Source organism: Mytilus californianus, unplaced genomic scaffold (assembly GCF_021869535.1).
Source record: "Mytilus californianus isolate M0D057914Y unplaced genomic scaffold, xbMytCali1.0.p SCAF_2, whole genome shotgun sequence".
Classification (NCBI taxonomy): Eukaryota; Metazoa; Mollusca; class Bivalvia; order Mytilida; family Mytilidae; genus Mytilus; species Mytilus californianus.
In genome coordinates, this window is record NW_026262668.1 from 130,680,699 (window position 1) to 130,699,716 (window position 19,018).

At 30.9% G+C, this 19,018-nt stretch overlaps 1 protein-coding gene across 2 annotated transcripts in view; it reads left to right on the forward strand.

The window, feature by feature from the left end:
* LOC127731037 (uncharacterized) overlaps window positions 1–19,018 on the forward strand; it is a 167,135-nt gene that overhangs the window by 41,438 nt on the left and 106,679 nt on the right. The window contains exon 1 of one of the 2 annotated variants that reach the window (XM_052239810.1): window positions 10,367–10,504. The exons of the other annotated variant lie outside the window; for it this stretch is intronic. Within the exon in view, the coding sequence (XP_052095770.1) occupies window positions 10,428–10,504 (77 nt within the window). The 5' untranslated portion in view covers window positions 10,367–10,427. Of the gene's footprint in view, window positions 1–10,366; window positions 10,505–19,018 lie in introns of those variants that run through there. 2 annotated transcript variants of the gene reach the window in all.

Genomic DNA, 19,018 nt, shown 5'->3' on the forward strand with positions numbered 1-19,018 from the left:
ACAATAACATGCTGACATTTCTACGACAGAACAGTTAAAATTGGAATTTCTATTCAACTGAGCGAAATGGGCTTTAAAATATACTGTTGGCCAACTGTTATTTGTTAAAAATTATTCCGCCAATTAAAAACAACAGTGCTTTTGCAAAATTTAGATGTGGGGTAGCTCCACTAAAAATAGAAACTGGAAAGTATGAAAGAAAAGAAGTCCACGAGATGACATGTGTTGTAGCTCTACTATTGAAGATGAACTTCATGTCATTTTAAAATGCCCATTATATGTAGATTTAAGACAAATTATGATACATTAAGCTAAATATTTTAATGAACATTTTAACCTTTAATTATCAGATAGCGAAAAATTAATATTTTTATTTAATAACGGCAATGTTGCTGCTATAGTTGCCAAAACATCAACAATATTTCATTGAAAAGAAACGGCATTTTATTTCCTAGTTCTCAAAGAAAAAATGTTTTATTTTCATATAGTACAGGTGGACACTGTAAATTTTAAATGTAAATGAGTAAATATATTGTGTCTTAAAAGTCTCTCATTATTCTCTTTAAGATTGGTACATACAATGCAAATGTTTTAATGTTGTATGTTTATTTCTGTGATTCTCATTTTATGTTTGTATGTGGTGAGACTATAATAAAATATTGAATCAGTATTAACATGATTAATGTTCAACTTGAGTCATTTCTCCAATGTTGAACAATGCAAGATTATAATTCTTCGCTTATTTGGCAAATTCATATTCTACTAAATATTCAAACATTTAAGTTTTGATAAATACCATTACAAATATAATTTTTTTCTTCGTTTCTGATGGTCACGTGCAGGTAAGGTTATTCCATTGAGAAAATACAATTAACAAGATTGTCGGGTAAATGTGGATTGCGGATTAAGATTTTAGATGTCAAACTTGAATTAACAAATTAAACTGAGGCGAATTTAACACGAATATGTATTTTCTCTTTTACAGTGTTTTTATTCTCTGTTCTTTATTTTCATTTAAAATAAGCTAAATATGTTTTGTGGAAAATTGAATACAAATAAACATATGTATTTGAAGGCATTTTTTTAATTAAACAAGTATAAGATCACGCAAATATATCCCGAATTCCTTAAGAAGGATTTTAAATTGAGGAACTTTTTAAACTTGAAATTGTGTTTACGAGTTTAAGATATTCTTTTTTATTTAAATTTTTTGATAAAATAGTTAAATATATTGTATTATCATAACACGTCATTATTTAAATGGAATAAACATGGAACACTTTCACAGATTCACTTTTCATTGTGTTCATGGTTGCATATCAAGGACACCGTTTTTAATGTATGTCTAAAAGATTAATATCCGAAAAAATAATTCACAATAGTACTTTGTATTAAAGAATGACGGATTATTTTACCATGGGGGTATATTTTGTTCCGTTACTGAGGACATTTTTTTGTCCTTAATGAATCCATATGACAAATTTGACTCCAATAAGGATAAATTTTATCTTATAGAAAAATCGGTAGTTTTTATCCGATAGATTTTGTGTTCATCTTTATCGGATATAAAAGATTGAAAAATACAAACAATTAATTGAAGTTTCGTATGCATCTATCACGATCCAGCAACTTTTGACTAGTATTAAGGGTTGCCTTGGTTTTATAGCTCAAAACGGTATCATTTGTTTTGCTTTACATTGGGTTAAATAATGAAATGTATGTTTCAGAAATTTACACAAGTTTGATTTCGGCTTTGACTCCCGGGGACACTGTCGTTTACAGTAAAAGACGAAAATCTACACATGTACGTTCTTATAAAAAAGAAGTTGTGGTATGATTGCCAATGTTCATCATTATATCATAATTATTGTACTCCCCCTAATAATGAATTTATAATATATGCCACTGGACGTTAAACGATCAACTATTAATTCATCCATCTTATCCTTTTAGTTTTGTGATAATTTGCATATCAAATACATGAAACAACAGGGGCGGATCCAGCCATTTTAAAAAGGGGGGTTCCCAACCCAGGGCAAAAAGGGAGGGGGGGGGGGGGGTTCCAACTATATGTCCCCATTCAAATGCATTGATCGTCCAAAAAAGGGGGGGTTCCAAACCCCTGAACCCTCCCCCTGGATCCGTCACTGAACAACTGCAGAGTTTCACTAAAGTTAGAAGGCCGATATTATTGCACATATAAAACAGACATTAACATCGATCCCTACGTTTTGATCCCCTCACAAAACAACACTTTATAAATTTCATGCATCTATAACGCTTTTCTGGATTTACTTTCACTAGGAACGCTCAATGCTAAATATTTGAAAGCCAAAGAATGTATAAAATAGATAGGAGTGTAGAGCTATATGACCAATAAAGGGCCTATACACATTCACAACATTCTGTGTATTTATGTGTGTCCAAAGTCAAAAGCACGTAGTTCAGTGGTTTTCGTAACATCAATTCTGTTATATACATGTATTTTGGCTTTTTTTTTGTGGCAAGATACATGTAGCTTTGAAATAAAGAAGGCCGTTAGTTTGCTCAATTGAATTGTTTCATATTTTTTTCATGTCGGGGCGGGGCCTTTAATAACCGACTTTACAGTTCCCGTATTTTTTTCATTATTGAAGGTCGTATAGATATAACTGCTAGCATATCTCTTGATTTGAACTTTCTTGAATAGTTGACTCACTAGCAATTATACCACATTTTCTTATTTTTACATAAGCCTTCAATCCATAAAAAGCCAATTTAGTCTGCTGTAGCTGAAACCTACGTTTCTTAAAAAAAATCTAAATTTATATACTGACAATTTAAGAAATGTTTGTCATAGATATCTGTTCGTGATATAAGTATCAAAATATTTTCTCTATGAAGATGTGTAAACCCTTAAATAAACCCTATTTCTTTGGGCAATACCTACGGGAATTAAAATAATAAAAACCATTATTAGAAAATCGGAATATATATGTGTGTATGACTCGGAGGTGCAATGGAGATCATAAAGTTTGATGGCCACGCGTGAAGTGCGCTGGTCTGCGCCGAAGTGCGATGAGCTGTTCGATGGTTTGCGATAGTTTATATAACGCGGGATACCTAAATTAAAGTCTACAGATGTGCAATTATTATGAGCAGTATATTTATTTCAATGTCAGTATATAAAGCATTTACTAGTGTTATTGTCTATGAATGTAATAGTTAAAGTTGCCGCGTACTAATTTAGAGATCGTGCTATTTGATGTTTTGCATGTGGAAATTATTCTTGCTTCAACATGCATCTTTACTTAAATTGTTCCTCTAATGAGATCATCATTTACCGTTATATAATCATAAGAATAGTTTCACGGTGGACCCGTATGTATTGAGGGAATGACACTTCATCGTACGTAAAAACAAATCTTTCGTATATTTCCCGTTTCACAGTCCTACATGTATATTGAATTTTACCCACAACTCAGAAAGTTGACCAGCGCGGGGTATGCTTAAACCTCTTATTCTAGATGTCAGGTAACTTACTCGTGTTTATGTTGGATTGCTGTCTGATTGACGAATATCCGTCATTTTATATATATATATAACAAACAAATTTAAATTATATATATATATATAATTATATAAAGAAAAGTTAAGTAGAATCCGTATGCTGGTAACATATAAGAAAATTAATAAAAGATAATAACGGTTTCAATTCATCACTTTTACTAGCGCTTTCACTGCTTTTACAGATCTTCAGGTAATATATATATATTTAAATTTGTTTTTTAGGGATGCATCCAGTTGCACCTTTTCATTTAAAATATATATTTCCGTGAAGTAATCTCAAAAGATTACTCACTTCAATAAAAAATAAATAAGGGAAATGAAACCTCTTCTCGCATGTTGCACTTTGTGTAATTGTTCTCTTCGACAAAATACTGCCTTGAACTCAATTTTGGTATAAATATAAAGAAGCCACATTTGGTTCTTAAATGGATATTTTTTAAACACCTAAAGCTAGGTAAAGCCTATCTCTTGATATAGGCTCTTAAATTCGGCAACTTTTAGAGACCGACCGTGCTTGGGCTGTATAGCCAGTCAAGGTCGCTAAACTCTCATTATCCGTTTAGAGATTTTCTGAAAATACGATGGTTTCTGTCTCATTAGAAACTAAAACCTTATCAAATATGGTGGCCTTCGGCTGTCATCTGCTCTTTTTGGGTTGTTGACTCTTTGACATATTCATCATTTCCATTCTCAATTTTAAAATAACTAAAAATATGATAAACAGTTGTCAGATCAATATTCATTTAACAAGCCAGTGCGTTGATACAGGTTATATTCTACTGAATTTACTATATCCGTTATTATTACGTAATTATATAAGTCCCGTGTCCAGGTAAAAATAACAATTTGTGGTTTGTATGTCAGGTGAAAGTGACAACGGGTGGTATGTATACTAAAATGTTTATCGTCTTCCATTATACATGAGGGTGTGGATGGGGGTTTATAGAATAGAAAATTATTGACCAAAAAATAAAGAATACAAAAAATAACCAGACAAATATATAGAAAATAAAATGATGAGGTACTAGAATATATGGAATAAAGAATGATCGACAAAAGGTATAACGATTAGAAAAAATTGCCTAAAATGATAGAATACAGAAATAATGAATCCCCATTCAGACCCTCATAATCTGACGATGACATTTAGCTTTAGGACAATTATGGGCATGAGATACGGTTTTAGACCCACAGTGATTTTTTTTTTACAAAAGTTCACATATATACAAGCTAATTTTTACAAAATCAATTTGTATATGTAATAAAAATTATATCTTCATGTGCTAAATTTAAAAGACAAATGGGTTTGAATTATTCGACATTAAAAAATTTTACTTATAACATTTTGGTTTCTTGGACATTTTTTTGTCCTTTGAACAGACATCCTTAACTTTTTTGTTTCAAAAGATAAAGATATGCGGATTTCGGTAAAGAGATTAGGAATATCTTCGTTATAAATTGGGATCTAGATTTGTGTAACAATTCTTTGTTAATATTTAATTTTTGTGAAAAGAAATTGATACAAGAAGAAAAAACGGTATTTTTGTTGTATATTTATCTAGTTAAAAAAAAGTCGGTAATTTCTTCATAAAAGTTGCAACGAATAATCTTCATACAGTATCAGAGACATATATATATATGTCTCTGACAGTATCAAGCAAAATGTCATGTCTAAAATGAGGGGGCCATAACTGATAACACTTTTTCCTTAAAAAAATGAAAAAATAATTATTTGGATAAGAAAATAACCCAGATATTTAGATATATTAGAATAAAAATATTTTTTTTATTTTTTAAAAATCATTAAATATTCATCGGTTTATGATTAAATGAAAAATATAGAAAATTGTTAAGTTGTTTTTAAGGAAGGAAAATAATGTTTGTCCCGAGAAAAAAGCCCCCCCCCCCCTATAAATGATCATTAATTTACCTAAGTGGGGGCTTAAATTTGGAGACCGATCGCGAGGCCTGACTGCCATAAACAACAGATAACGAACAGCAAACAGTGGATACACCAATTGTTATGTATGAAAGACAACGGCGGACACAAAATGATTGCACTGAATAATTTCAACTACCATTGAGATCGTTTTTTTTTTCAAATCTCCTTATCAAATTAGAAATGCATTTTAAAAAACCTTGGGATATCTTTTACAGTTTGGAGTAGAATTGGAATTAAAAATTGCATTTCCCAAAGAGTTTCAGGTAAAACCCCGAGAATCTCACCTCCTAGAAATTTGAAGTGCCAGGATGTTTGAAAATATGTATGAATTTTATTACATCCTTGAAATTGTATAAGGAATATAAAAAGATTCAGAATTTTACTGTACAAACTAACAACAGACACCAAGTGATGGATACAATTGTGGCTTATATTGTTTAATTCATTTTTACTGAGAGCAAAATTTGATTGATTGATTATTCAGTGGTTGTTTAAACGTCCAGTGGCAAAAATTTCATGCATATTCAGGACGAAAAGTCGTTTCAGAAGTATATTATGAAGTATTTGGTATTACAAATGTTTAAATTTTCTCATTATTTGGTAAATTTCATTTTCTTAGCTATTTCTAATTAATTTGTAAGAATCAGATTTTTCTGACAAATTATATATTTTGCTCTAAATTAACTCATACGATTCTGATAATATAAGGAACATTGTAACTTAAGTAAAAAAAAAAGATTATGATTGTTTAATCAGTTGTTATGTAAGTTCGCTCGTGTCAGTCGGATCACTGATTTTCGGCAATATCAAGGAAAAACCGGCACGTTCCAAATATTGTTCAACTACTCATTTAATGGTGATTCTTTTTCTTTAAAAATTGGAATTTATGTAATAAAAATCTATCTATCTCTACCATAGTATGAAAACAGAGTACAAGTAACACGTCCTTTCTAGTCCTTAGTGGCATATTATTAGTCCTTAGCAGTGTTTAGACGTACAGGCAGAAAACAGTCGAAGGCCACCAATGGGTATAGAAAATCCCACACCGAAGGCGTTTTTCAGCTGGTCCCTAAACAAAAATGAATTTTAGTTCAGTGATAATGGACATCATACTAAACTTCGAAACATACAAATATTTCCTAAATTTCGGAACGTAAACATATGATAATTAATTAGTTAAGGTACAAATTTAGGCAGATAAAAGGGGGGGGTCAATGCATTTGAATGGGGACATATGGTTAAAACCACCCCTTTTATCCTGGGTTGAGAACCCTCTTTTTAAAAATGGCTGGAATCGCCACTCTTTAAAACGTAGCAATTTATAAATTATTTATATTAAGTAGAATTATAAAATCGATGAGTTTTATAATTTGACAACACTCATTGATATTGGAAATACTATACTACAATTAATTTATTTAATACATGGAGTGTTTAGTAAAACTGTCGACCAATCAACACAGAAAGCGAGATATCTAAAATTTGTATACCCTTATAGATTTTCATTATCATACATCAATTTTAAATGCAATTCTAAATAAAATGGCTTTGAGAACCGTGTATTAAGCGCTTATCGTTCATTCGTCAATTAATCATTCACCGTGCGTGTATCGTGCGTGAATCGTGCGTGTATCGTGTGTTCATCATTCATCGTGCATCGTGCGTGTATCGTGCGTTCATCATTCATCATTCATTTTTCGTTAATCCTCCGTGTAACGCTCATCGCTCATCGTGCGTGTATCGTGTATCATGCATTCACCATGCGTGTATCGTGCATTCACCGTGCGTGTATCGTGCGTGTGGTCAGTTTGAATTTTAGGAGGTCTGTACGTTAAAAATATGTATATATATATTTGTATTTTTGATATATGTAGCTTATGTCAACACATCCATTTAACAAACAAAAAATATAATTTTAAAATTTGGAATACACTGTAAAATATTCTTGGCAATTTTTATTCCGCAAGGTCTACCAATAAGATCTTCCTAAATTACCAATGTAAAAATTGTTCTCATTTCTCATTAGATATTCTTTGCTGGAGATATGATACAAACATTTGTTTTTTTTTGTTTTTTTCTTTTTTTGCATACATTAAAAGGTAACTTAACCCTGTCACGTATTCATTTCACTGTTGTAGCCCAGGAACCTTGTCAGTGGTTGTTTGAATTGTACATGTATGTGTTATATCCAGGTTTGTTTTCTTTGTTGGAGTATTTGGTGTTGACAGTACATCTCGATTGCTTCTTTTTAATCTATTCAAACTTTTATAGACTTGTGACAATTAAGAGCTTGGTATATCGTATAGACACCTGTCTATTGTTGAAGACTATATATTGCTCTTATTAGTTTAAATATTGTTTGTTTTTTTGGGGTTTTTTTTTTGTCATTGGGTTGCTGTCTCAACGACATTTATCCTTCTATACGTAATGCGAAGATTTGCCATATACATACATTTTACATGTATTATTTCATGTGTATGTAAAACATGCCTTTTAGTTTACTTATAAATGAGATATATATCTGGATTTAAGCACACTTTACACGTATTCTTGAGTGTTCAATATTTACAATATGTGATACACATATTAAACTACTCTGGAAAGCAATTGTCAAGATCATGCAATTTACGCATAACGCTCAATATATATATGACATTTACTTTATTGACTACAGGTATTTGGGGCATAGACCCCATTTTTTGATCCCCAATGTGAAAAAAAATCTATTGATTTTCAATATTTACAATTTTCTACAATGTGAATGTGTAGACATATACCACGTCTCAAAAACCCATAACTAGCCCATTACAATACCTTTTCTACTATCCACACGAACCACAAGTGAAAAAAGAGCTTGGTGTTTATGTGGATAGTAGAAAAGGTAAAAAAATGTAAATATAAAAAAATAAATAGAACATTTTTTTTTACATTGGGGCCCAAAAAACGGGGGTCCATTCCACAACTCTCTGTGGTATTGACCTTCATAGATACATCATGCATGGCACCTTTACTATGAGACAGAAAACCAGTTACACAAAAAAAAACAAAAGACTTACAGGGCAGAATACCCTTAATTTATGACTAGATGTCAAAAACTTTAACTTTATGATAAATCAAAACATCATATTTTCTTTTAAACCATTTTTGCATGTTGATGTATCAATTTCTTAATGTTAAAATAAAAGAAATGTATAAGGCAAATATTATACAATGTTTTTTCATGAAAATAAGACATTTTCTTTTACATCCGTAATACAGATGTTTGAGAAACGTCCGTAAAACAGATGTTTTAGAACGTCTGTTATACGGAAGATCCGTTTTACTGACGTGGTACTATTTTCCCGTAAAACGTCCGTGATACGGATGTTTTACGGACGTATTTAATATCGTCCGTGATACGTCCGTAGCTATTTTACCTGTGTAGGAAGCACATTTTGGTTTCAGCTTTCGAGATTTCATTCCGTTTTTTTGTTCGTTCATTGACTAAGCTTGTTGGCATTGTGCCGTATTTCGTATACTGTATTTAACTTTTACGACATTTGGTATTAATAGGCTTAAGATTAAAGTTCGTTCGATAGTAGAACTGGTCGCATCTCACCGTTGTTTCGCCTGTACCAAGTTAGATTATTTAGGCCATATGTTGTTCCTTGTTGTTTGTACGTTTATTTTTTTTTTTGGACGAGTCGGGAGTTGGTGATTAGTGATGTCTGACGTACTGTTGTTTTTTTTTTTGTTCTTTTGTGTGATTCTTATTATCCTAATGTATGACTGATTTATATGAGATAATTATTTTGGAGAATTAATCTAAACAGACATTTTGTTTTGATTTGATTGATTAAAACATTACCACTAAGCTATTTTAGTGCATACTTTATTTTATCAATGTATGAATAGCTACGGGCAATTACCTTATCAATTGATATATAAAAAAATCAAAGAACTGAAGTACTGAACATGGGATGACCGCAAGTTCTGGTGGATCACAAGCCTCAGAAAAAAAAATCATATCTCTATACCTGAAAGTTAAGTTAAGTTACATAGATACATTTTTTACTGAGACAAGTTCCAGTGTGGATGATGAATAAATGAGAGGGAATTCAACCTCACCGTAATAACTATTATATTGTAGTGATACAATCATTTGTTATCAGTATACTCTGGTTTGTTGTTATATATTATATTAATATTTGTATAGCAGTTATATATATTATAGCAGATCATCTTAATAACTCTACAGGCAAATTTTCATCCATTTGTATATCATTCTATTCTACTATTCTAATGATAGTGTAGTGCAAGTGCATGGTGGTCACTCTTCTGTAATAATTCGTTTTTCTAATAGATTGGATTTGAGTACTCATTCATATTTTCCCACTTTTGTTGCAAAACGTTCTCGAGATATTTTTCCGCATGCGTTAACACAAATTTTCGGTATTCATGATTTGTTATTGATATATATATTTCTCACGACAAAACATTTTCATATCATTTATCTATGTTCTTTAAAATTATTTTCATGAATATTTATTGTTGAAATTAATATATAACAAGCGATAAGGAATGTTATTTTGCACTCGATAATATCCGCGTAATTATACGAAATACGTTCGGTTATCAGTCAAAAACGCAAGTCACGTTGGTAGAAATGTATGTGGCAACATAACGCCGGATGACTCAAGGTCATCCGCTGTAAAAATGGTTACGGTGTTTTAATTCATGATACAAAATATCTACAAGCAAGCACTTGATTTAAATCCAAATTCTATTTTTAGATATTTTTAAATCGACAGTATAGTTCAGAATAACAAAAGAAAATATTATAAACCAATAAACGTGTTTCGTGTATCAAATTACTAAAGTCTGTATAAGAACTTCCTGGTATCATCCATACATTGGACTAAAACTATCATTTGCGAGTTCTCGTTCCCTTCCTGTGATGAACATGCTGACATTTGTTTTCTCCCTAGTGGGTTTTTTAATGCTGCTGCAGAATACTGTCAGTGGATTGTCGAGGTAAGCTATACACTGTCACAATAAATTTATTCATTGGTTGTCTTAATTGACGGTCTAAAGAGTCCAATAATACCAAACTTTACTATTATAACACGGGAAAATAAACGATAAGAATGTTAAAGAACCAAACATTCTGAGTACTTTTCAATACATTGAACTATTTGATGATAATGAAAACAATACTCATCATACCACATCTCTTTTTATTTTTAATTTTCATAACTATGTAATATAATCGTTTTATCGTCGAAGTCGCTTTTATGGTCTCTGGTTATGAAAGGACTCTAGCCAAAGCTAATTATTTTGGTGTTTACTAGCTTTTTGTCCGCTACTAAGAAGACAAAGCAGAATACGACCGAAAAAGTTACTTACTACATTAGAGTTAAATCCGACATCTGATGTTATGGCTATGCGACAAAATACTTAAAACTTTACCATGGTATTAACAAATAAGGAACATTATTGTCATTGAGATATTTGTTGGAATAGTTGTTTTGTATGTGGTGCTGCTGTGTCGATGATATATGGGAATTTCTGAGATCTTCAACTACAAAAACGTCATGTTTTGTCAAAGGAAAACGGTCAGCTTTTGTTTGGATTGAGAAATCAATTGTGTTTTTGTGGATACTTGATTTTGTGGCTTTAACAACATCAGTCATTCTGCATACAAGCTTTTAAGCCTATGCAAAATTTGTATTCTGTTGAATTGTTGAACTATTGGTTCGCCTACATTCAGGAAATACATAAACATGAAATCCACAATATTTTGTAATGGTATAGCTGTATTTTACAGACATTTTACTTGGTATATTTTTTTATTGGCTATAAAACATATTTGTAGTATTACATTCCTAATCTGTGTTATTGATATTAATGAAGACAACATTTTATTATGAAATGAAATACATCTTGTAAATATAGAATTACATTGTGACAAATAGGATTCAGAAACAAGCAAGTTTGCTTATATCAATCTGTCTCCCTGTTGCGTTCGAGAACATTTTCAAAAATAAATCAAAATTACATGCTCTGTCATAAAAATATTGAAAATGTCAGTTAAGTCTCATGAAGAACAAAAAAAGAGAAAAGCTAACAGGTTCATTGTGTGAATTATTAGTTTGTCATAATAAAAAATGCGAATTAGTTTCAAGTCACCACAGCGACAGTGTGGAGAAGCAACTAAATCTCTTGGAAATAGATGACAATTGAAAGAACTACTATTCATTCGTAATCGCGCGTGAAGAATGTGACCATTTTGACACCCAGCAAAAACAATGTTAGGGAACTCAATCGTTCCGATCACGAATATGTTTCTTAAATACTGAAAGCGGTTCACAGTTTCTTGCGTTTCATGGTAACAGATTCCATAATTTGATGGATGACGGAAGATAATAATCAGAGTAAAGTTTTGTACGGGTTTTCTCCTGTAATATATTATTACTTTGTCTTGTACTTTCGTCGTGTCGACCACTGACATAACCAGGCAATGCAACTTGCAAACATTTTGGGGTTTTATTATTAGCAATTTTATGAAACCGTATTAACATGATTAATTCATGGTTACTTCTACGATCTGAAATTTTCTCCCATTGGGTTTCATTATATAACAATTAATGTTTTGAAGATAAGTACAAATAACATTTATTTTGTTGCAATTCTCCCAATTGCTTGAATAAAGTGAAGAAACCGGAACATATCATTCGAAGAACATACCCGTTTAGAATTACTGCCCGGCGGTATTACATAAGGTTAAAACATCGTTTCGTTTCTTTTGGTCACCATTTCCTGTTTGAATTGAATTTAAAAAAATACAAAAAACTTTCCAAAGTCGAGTTTGGGAAAAGCATGAAAGATCTTATTCCTATAACATAAAGAGATGAACATTGAATGTGCTGTGACGAGTATTATTAAAATGAACGTCGCTCTAAACAGAATATTTATTCCCAACACTGATGTTTATAACAAATAGATGGTTGGATTAAATTTCAATAGACCAAAGACTTCCTAGTACATATATAAGATAGTGTATGCTTCACTGATATATTTCACAGGTAACTAAAAATAAAACTCTTTCTCTTTCCAAACAGATACTTCCTGGTAAATGTTACATACTCAACTACTTGTAGACATTTGAAACGAATAAAAAAAAATCTCACCTCTTCAGTATTGTCTTTCTTATGATATTGATTTTTAACCACACCAGCTTTGTTTCTAATCAAGCAATTAAACGAAGGTATAGAGAACATACCATATAATCAAAGTATTTGGGTGACATTGATTTTATCATTATACTTGTTGCATAGGTTGTTTTTATGTCTTTATGCTAGTTGGGGCTTTTTTTTATTTATTTTTTTTTTGTGCTTCGCGCCGATCTGATAAATCAAGCCATTTTCAACTAATTTTACAATTTGTTCTTGTGCTGTTACACCACTTTCCCAGGTTAGGTGGAGAGTTGAGATCCCACCACATTCCATATTTGCCTGTTCAAAATCAGGAGCCTATTATTCAGTGGTTGGCGTTGGTTGCTGTCTGTCATATTTGTTTTTCATTAATGATAAAACAGGTCATCGGTTTTTTTCGTTTGAATTGTCATGTCTAGGCCTTTTATAGGTGACCACAAGATGGATTTTTGCTCAATGCTGAAGGCCGTACGGTAACCTTTAATTGATTAAATCGGTTTCATTTGGATATTTGTCTCATTGGCAATCATACTACCTCATCTCCTCATAATGATTATAGTCACGACGAAGCCGAAATGATGAATGCCGTCTAGATATCCCATCACCAAGACGAAAACATTTCGGTTTCCCAGCAAAATTATTTAAAACTATTTAGAATATTTTTATTCAATTTAGATTGTTAATGCCCATGAGAAGAGAAAGACCTCTATAGAATTAAGGGTCAATCTGTCAAAGGTCAAGGCAAGATCGGGTATGGGTAGACTAAGATTTCTTTTGAATCGTATGTCAATATTTTAGCAAACTTTGTTCGATAAAGCTGGATACTTTTCTAAAACAGTTATCGTTATAGTTACTTAGATAAGCGACTGTATTACTGTCCGAACAACGCTATATGACGATTGAGCTAATGATTGTATAACAGCTTGTCGATTGAAAGCTGCATGATGTACTGAAGGGCGCTTCAGTCACCAATGTTTCACAAGTGTGGCCAATCCATAGTCTGCATAAATTCAAGATAATTTTGCCAAATTTATCATTCTTTAAGTAAAGAATGGTAATACGCCCAAAAATTTACCCCTGACAATTCAAGCTGTTTCATAAGCTTTAAGCAATTGTAACAGCATTTCATACAATCAGAATAAATAAAATATTGTGTATTTATCACTAAGACAGCAACCCCAATCCACAAAGTACTTTTGTTTTGGTTTTGAGTGTTAAAATAAGTTGTTTTTGCTGGTAGATTGTTTGTGATCATGAGAAAATACAAACACTGTGGATGAATAAATAACAAATGTTCTCCGTCATCAAAATAAAGGACTATGGGCCCTCACTTCCCTATCTATTCTGTTCTTGTAACTTCCGTATCATAGTCATCATTTGAGTAACGCCTTGAATGACAGGAAAGTAAACTTGACCATATCAGTGAGCATTATAGAAGCATGCGAGATATTAAAAAAAATGGTATATAAAGGAGAGCATCACATGATACATTTCCAATACAAATTAATGTATACTAACTAACAACAACATCTCATTTCATACCAGACTTTTCTGCACAGCGCAAAAACATCTGTTACTTTTTAAGAGATCTACATAACTACTTGATAGTATGTTCCCTTCTATACGTGGTCAATCCATATTTAATTTGAAAATATAATTTATTTGGTAAACTTTTTTCTCATTTTGCGTTTAAAGGATGTAAATTTTCCAACGACCTATGGTCATCATTTCTTTTTCAGTATGACCATGTATTGCAAAAGTGTTGTCGCACCTATTCAAAAAGAATGCGTGTTGTACTTATTAGGATTTAATTTTTAATCAATAAATGTGTCTTGTATATTACTTTAGAAAATTGATAATGTGTTACGACGTTTGTTTTTTAAATGATCGAGAAGTGGTTCATTTTTTTCGTGTCTGATTGAAAGAAAGTTTGATAAAATCTCACTTGGCAAACAGTTAGTTGATTAAACTTTTGGTTTAGTTTAGTTTAGTTAAGACATATTTTGTAAACTCAAAATGGATTTGACACAAGTAAACCATACTTTTATGGGCGCTGAAAGGTACGGCTTTTTTTTTGCCTGTAACACGAAAAGACATTTGCATTCTTAACACTATGGACATTTGCTCTTTAAACTATTATACACCTGACCTAAATTCACCGGACATTATGCGCTTTTTACCTGTGATATTTACCTGTAATCTTAACCAAATTAAACAAAGTCATGGAAAGATGTTCACATATTCTTTAAAAGTTCTTCTAAACAGACGACAAAATCGAAAAAAAAATTTCAGGTAAACGATAGAGAAAACGAAATTCCGTAAGCAGCATAATACAACTCGTGGATTTTTAAATTGGAAACCATATTCTATTGCGTGGATATTCGGTGGAACTGTACAATTATGGCTTGTCTAGTAATATAAGCTTGTTTTAATTTTTGAAGACTGAAATTTGATTTTTTTAAACCACCTGCTGTTCATGTTGTCTTTTAGAAAGAGTCTTGGTTGTTATAAGGAATTAACTCCCATTCGCCCTCTTGAAGTGTTGTCGTGTTCATCTGACACAAGCATGATGGCGAAAAATGCAGTCGTTTAGCTGTATATGAACATATTAATGTATTGTGTTCTTAAAATTAAATTATCTTTTAAACTTTTAACCATAATATAACTCAAATGTTGTGTTGATAAAGTGCAAATGTCCTATTGAAAAAGCGCAAATGTCCTAAAAATTAAAGCGCAAATGTCCAATAAAAAATAGCACAAATATCCATTAAAAAAGGCGCAAATGTCCATTTAAAAAAGCGTAAATGTCCTATCAAAAAGCGAAAACGTCCCGCGTCGACTTTTATATTAGCATTTTTATATATGTTTTTTAAAAATATACTTTTGGCTTATTTTATACCGTTATTTAAGGTGACTGGGGTGTCTTCCTCCTGTTGGATTTTGAAGTAGCAGATAACAATTGGTCTAGATCTTTAATGAAATGTGCAAATTTGAGAGTAGTATGTAATTCATGTGTAAGACTTTTCATGTTATTATAGAAAATTATGTGTTTTATCATATTTACGGCTGTATTTTCTAAAAAAAAAAACATAATATGTTTGTTTGATTCATTTTTTTTTAACTTAACACATAAGGGAAGATAACTGAGATGGTAAGAGAGATAACTCAGATAAAGTAGAAAGTGTTGTGAATTTACCTATTTTAATATGTAGCAAGAAAACAAGTCCGGTGTCCCCATTTTTTTCTTTTTTTTTTATCTGAAGCATGTTATAAGAGCTATCTTCTCACATTTTATCCTACATTTCTATGGTGTAGTTTTCTTTTTATCACACAAAATTGAATTTTCCATGCATAATCTATACAAAATCTGACAATCTTGTACAACCTGTAGCGTGAAAAAAAGTCCGGTGACCCATACTTTTTATTTTATTTTGGTAAAAAGCATGATAAAAACTACAATTTGACAAATTATTAAAAAAATATATTAATTTTAATTAAGACCCCACATCCACCTCAAGACATGCTAGTAAATAATTTATAAATTATATATGTTTTAATGTGTTTTATTGTAAATTTAGTGTCTCGTAAGTCTATATAGGCTGGGTATTGATCTTTGTTTGAACTGTTTTGTGTATAGAACATGTATATTTACATCTAAGATCAATGTGTAACACTTTGATAAAATAATCATTGTCTTATGTTATCTTGTCTTATGAAGTGCAGTATATAACAATACAATGTCAATATGAGCATGTGAAATTCAAAATAAACTATAACTTACAAGTCTAGCTATTGAAAATAGGATGACAAAATATTTAATGAAAAATTGGTAATGATAATGATGCGAATGTACTGCAAATACACTATCCAGTAGCATATGACAAGACATCTCCCAGACCTTTTGATAAATTCGAATACATGTATAAATATCTGGACGTTTTGTTCATACGAGATGTTCGGATTCCCAGATGTTAGTAACTTAACATTCAATATAAGGTCATTAGGGAACCATCTAAGATTAATCAACAAAATTTCTGCTTTGCCTGTATAAAGGGCAATTGAAGAGAAAATAGTGTACATTATCAATGTTAAACCCACAAAGACAAGATGGGTTAAATATTATATTGACTCTGAATAAGTCATGATTCAAGAAAGATCAGGAGCATCTAAATTGAGTTATATTGATATTCAGTTTCTCCATATAAATCGTGCTTAGGTACATCTTTATTTATAGTATTTAGCCTTTTTAATTGGATTTTAAGTTTTGAGATTAAATCTGCTTTTCAAAGAACCAATCATCATTATTCCATAGTCTTATAGTTGATGTTATAAAAGATTCTTTAGATAGTGATAATCTACAAAAAGGAACAATAATGTCATTGCTATTTCGCAAATGATATGCTGGTGTGTTCTGTACGCAGGGCGGAACAAGATTGCATAAATAATCCGGAGCTTGTTTACATCGAATATTATAAAACATTTGTAATTTTCGTCTTCACCGCCTGTCAGCTAAAGTTTTCCCCTCAACCTTTTCATACAGACGTTCAGTTCTGTAAATATAGGTACACCCGTAATTAATCTAACAGCTTCTTGCTGCAAATTTTCCAGTTTATTAGCAAATTCTATCCCACAATTATCCCAAACCTCCGTTGCATATTCAAAATTTGGTCTTGGTAATATACCAAATATTTCTACATTAATTGCGGATAAACTTTTTTATCTGTTTTTTAAAAAAGAAATTGTGATATATGCAGACTGTGAATTTTGTGAAACATTGACATCAACACTGTTTATGACATGCTGTGTATTGGTACTAATTTTAATGTACTCGATTATCAAAATGCAAAGAATGCTAATGAAAACATGGATATTGCTTTTGTCATTTGTCATTTCGGGGCCTTTTATAGCTGACTATGCGGTATGGGTTTTACTCATTGTTGAAGTCGGTACGGTGACCTATTGTTGTTAATTTCTGTGTCATTTGGTCACTTGTGGAGAGTTGTCTCAGTGGCAATCATACCACATCTTCTTATTTTTATATATAAATAAATATACATTAAACAAAGAATAACCGAGTTGTCTCATTGGCAATCATACAACATCTTCTTATTTTTATATATAAATAAATATACATTAAACAAAGAATAACCGAGTTGTCTCATTGGCAATCATACCACATCTTCTTATTTTTATATATAAATAAATATACATTAAACAAAGAATAACCGAGTTTTCTCATTGGCAATCATACCACATCTTCTTATTTTTATATATAAATAAATATACATTTAACAAAGAATAACCGAGTTGTCTCATTGGCAATCATACCGCATCTTCTTATTTTTATATATAAATAAATATACATTAAACAAAGAATAACCGAGTTTTCTCATTGGCAATCATACCACATCTTCTTATTTTTATATATAAATAAATATACATTTAACAAAGAATAACCGAGTTGTCTCATTGGCAATCATACCACATCTTCTTATTTTTATATATAAATAAATATACATTAAACAAAGAATAACCGAGTTTTCTCATTGGCAATCATACCACATCTTCTTATTTTTATATATAAATAAATATACATTAAACAAAAAATAACCGAGTTGTCTCATTAGCTATCATACCACATCTTCTTATTTTTATATATAGATAAATATACATTTAACAAAGAATAACCGAGTTGTCTCATTGGCAATCATACCACATCTTCTTATTTTTATATATAAATAAATATACATTAAACAAAGAATAACCGAGTTGTCTCATTGGCAATCATACCACATCTTCTTATTTTTATATATAAATAAATATACATTAAACAAAGAATAACCGAGTTTTCTCATTGGCAATCATACCACATCTTCTTATTTTTATATATAAATAAATATACATTTAACAAAGAATAACCTAGTTGTCTCATTGGCAATCATACCGCATCTTCTTATTTTTATATATAAATAAATATACATTAAACAAAGAATAACCGAGTTTTCTCATTGGCAATCATACCACATCTTCTTATTTTTATATATAAATAAATATACATTAAACAAAGAATAACCGAGTTGTCTCATTGGCAATCATACCACATCTTCTTATTTTTATATATAAATAAATATACATTAAACAAAGAATAACCGAGTTGTCTCATTGGCAATCATACCACATCTCCTTATTTTTATATATAAATAAATATACATTTAACAAAGAATAACCGAGTTGTCTCATTGGCAATCATACCACATCTTCTTATTTTTATATATAAATAAATATACATTAAACAAAGAATAACCGAGTTGTCTCATTGGCAATCATACCACAT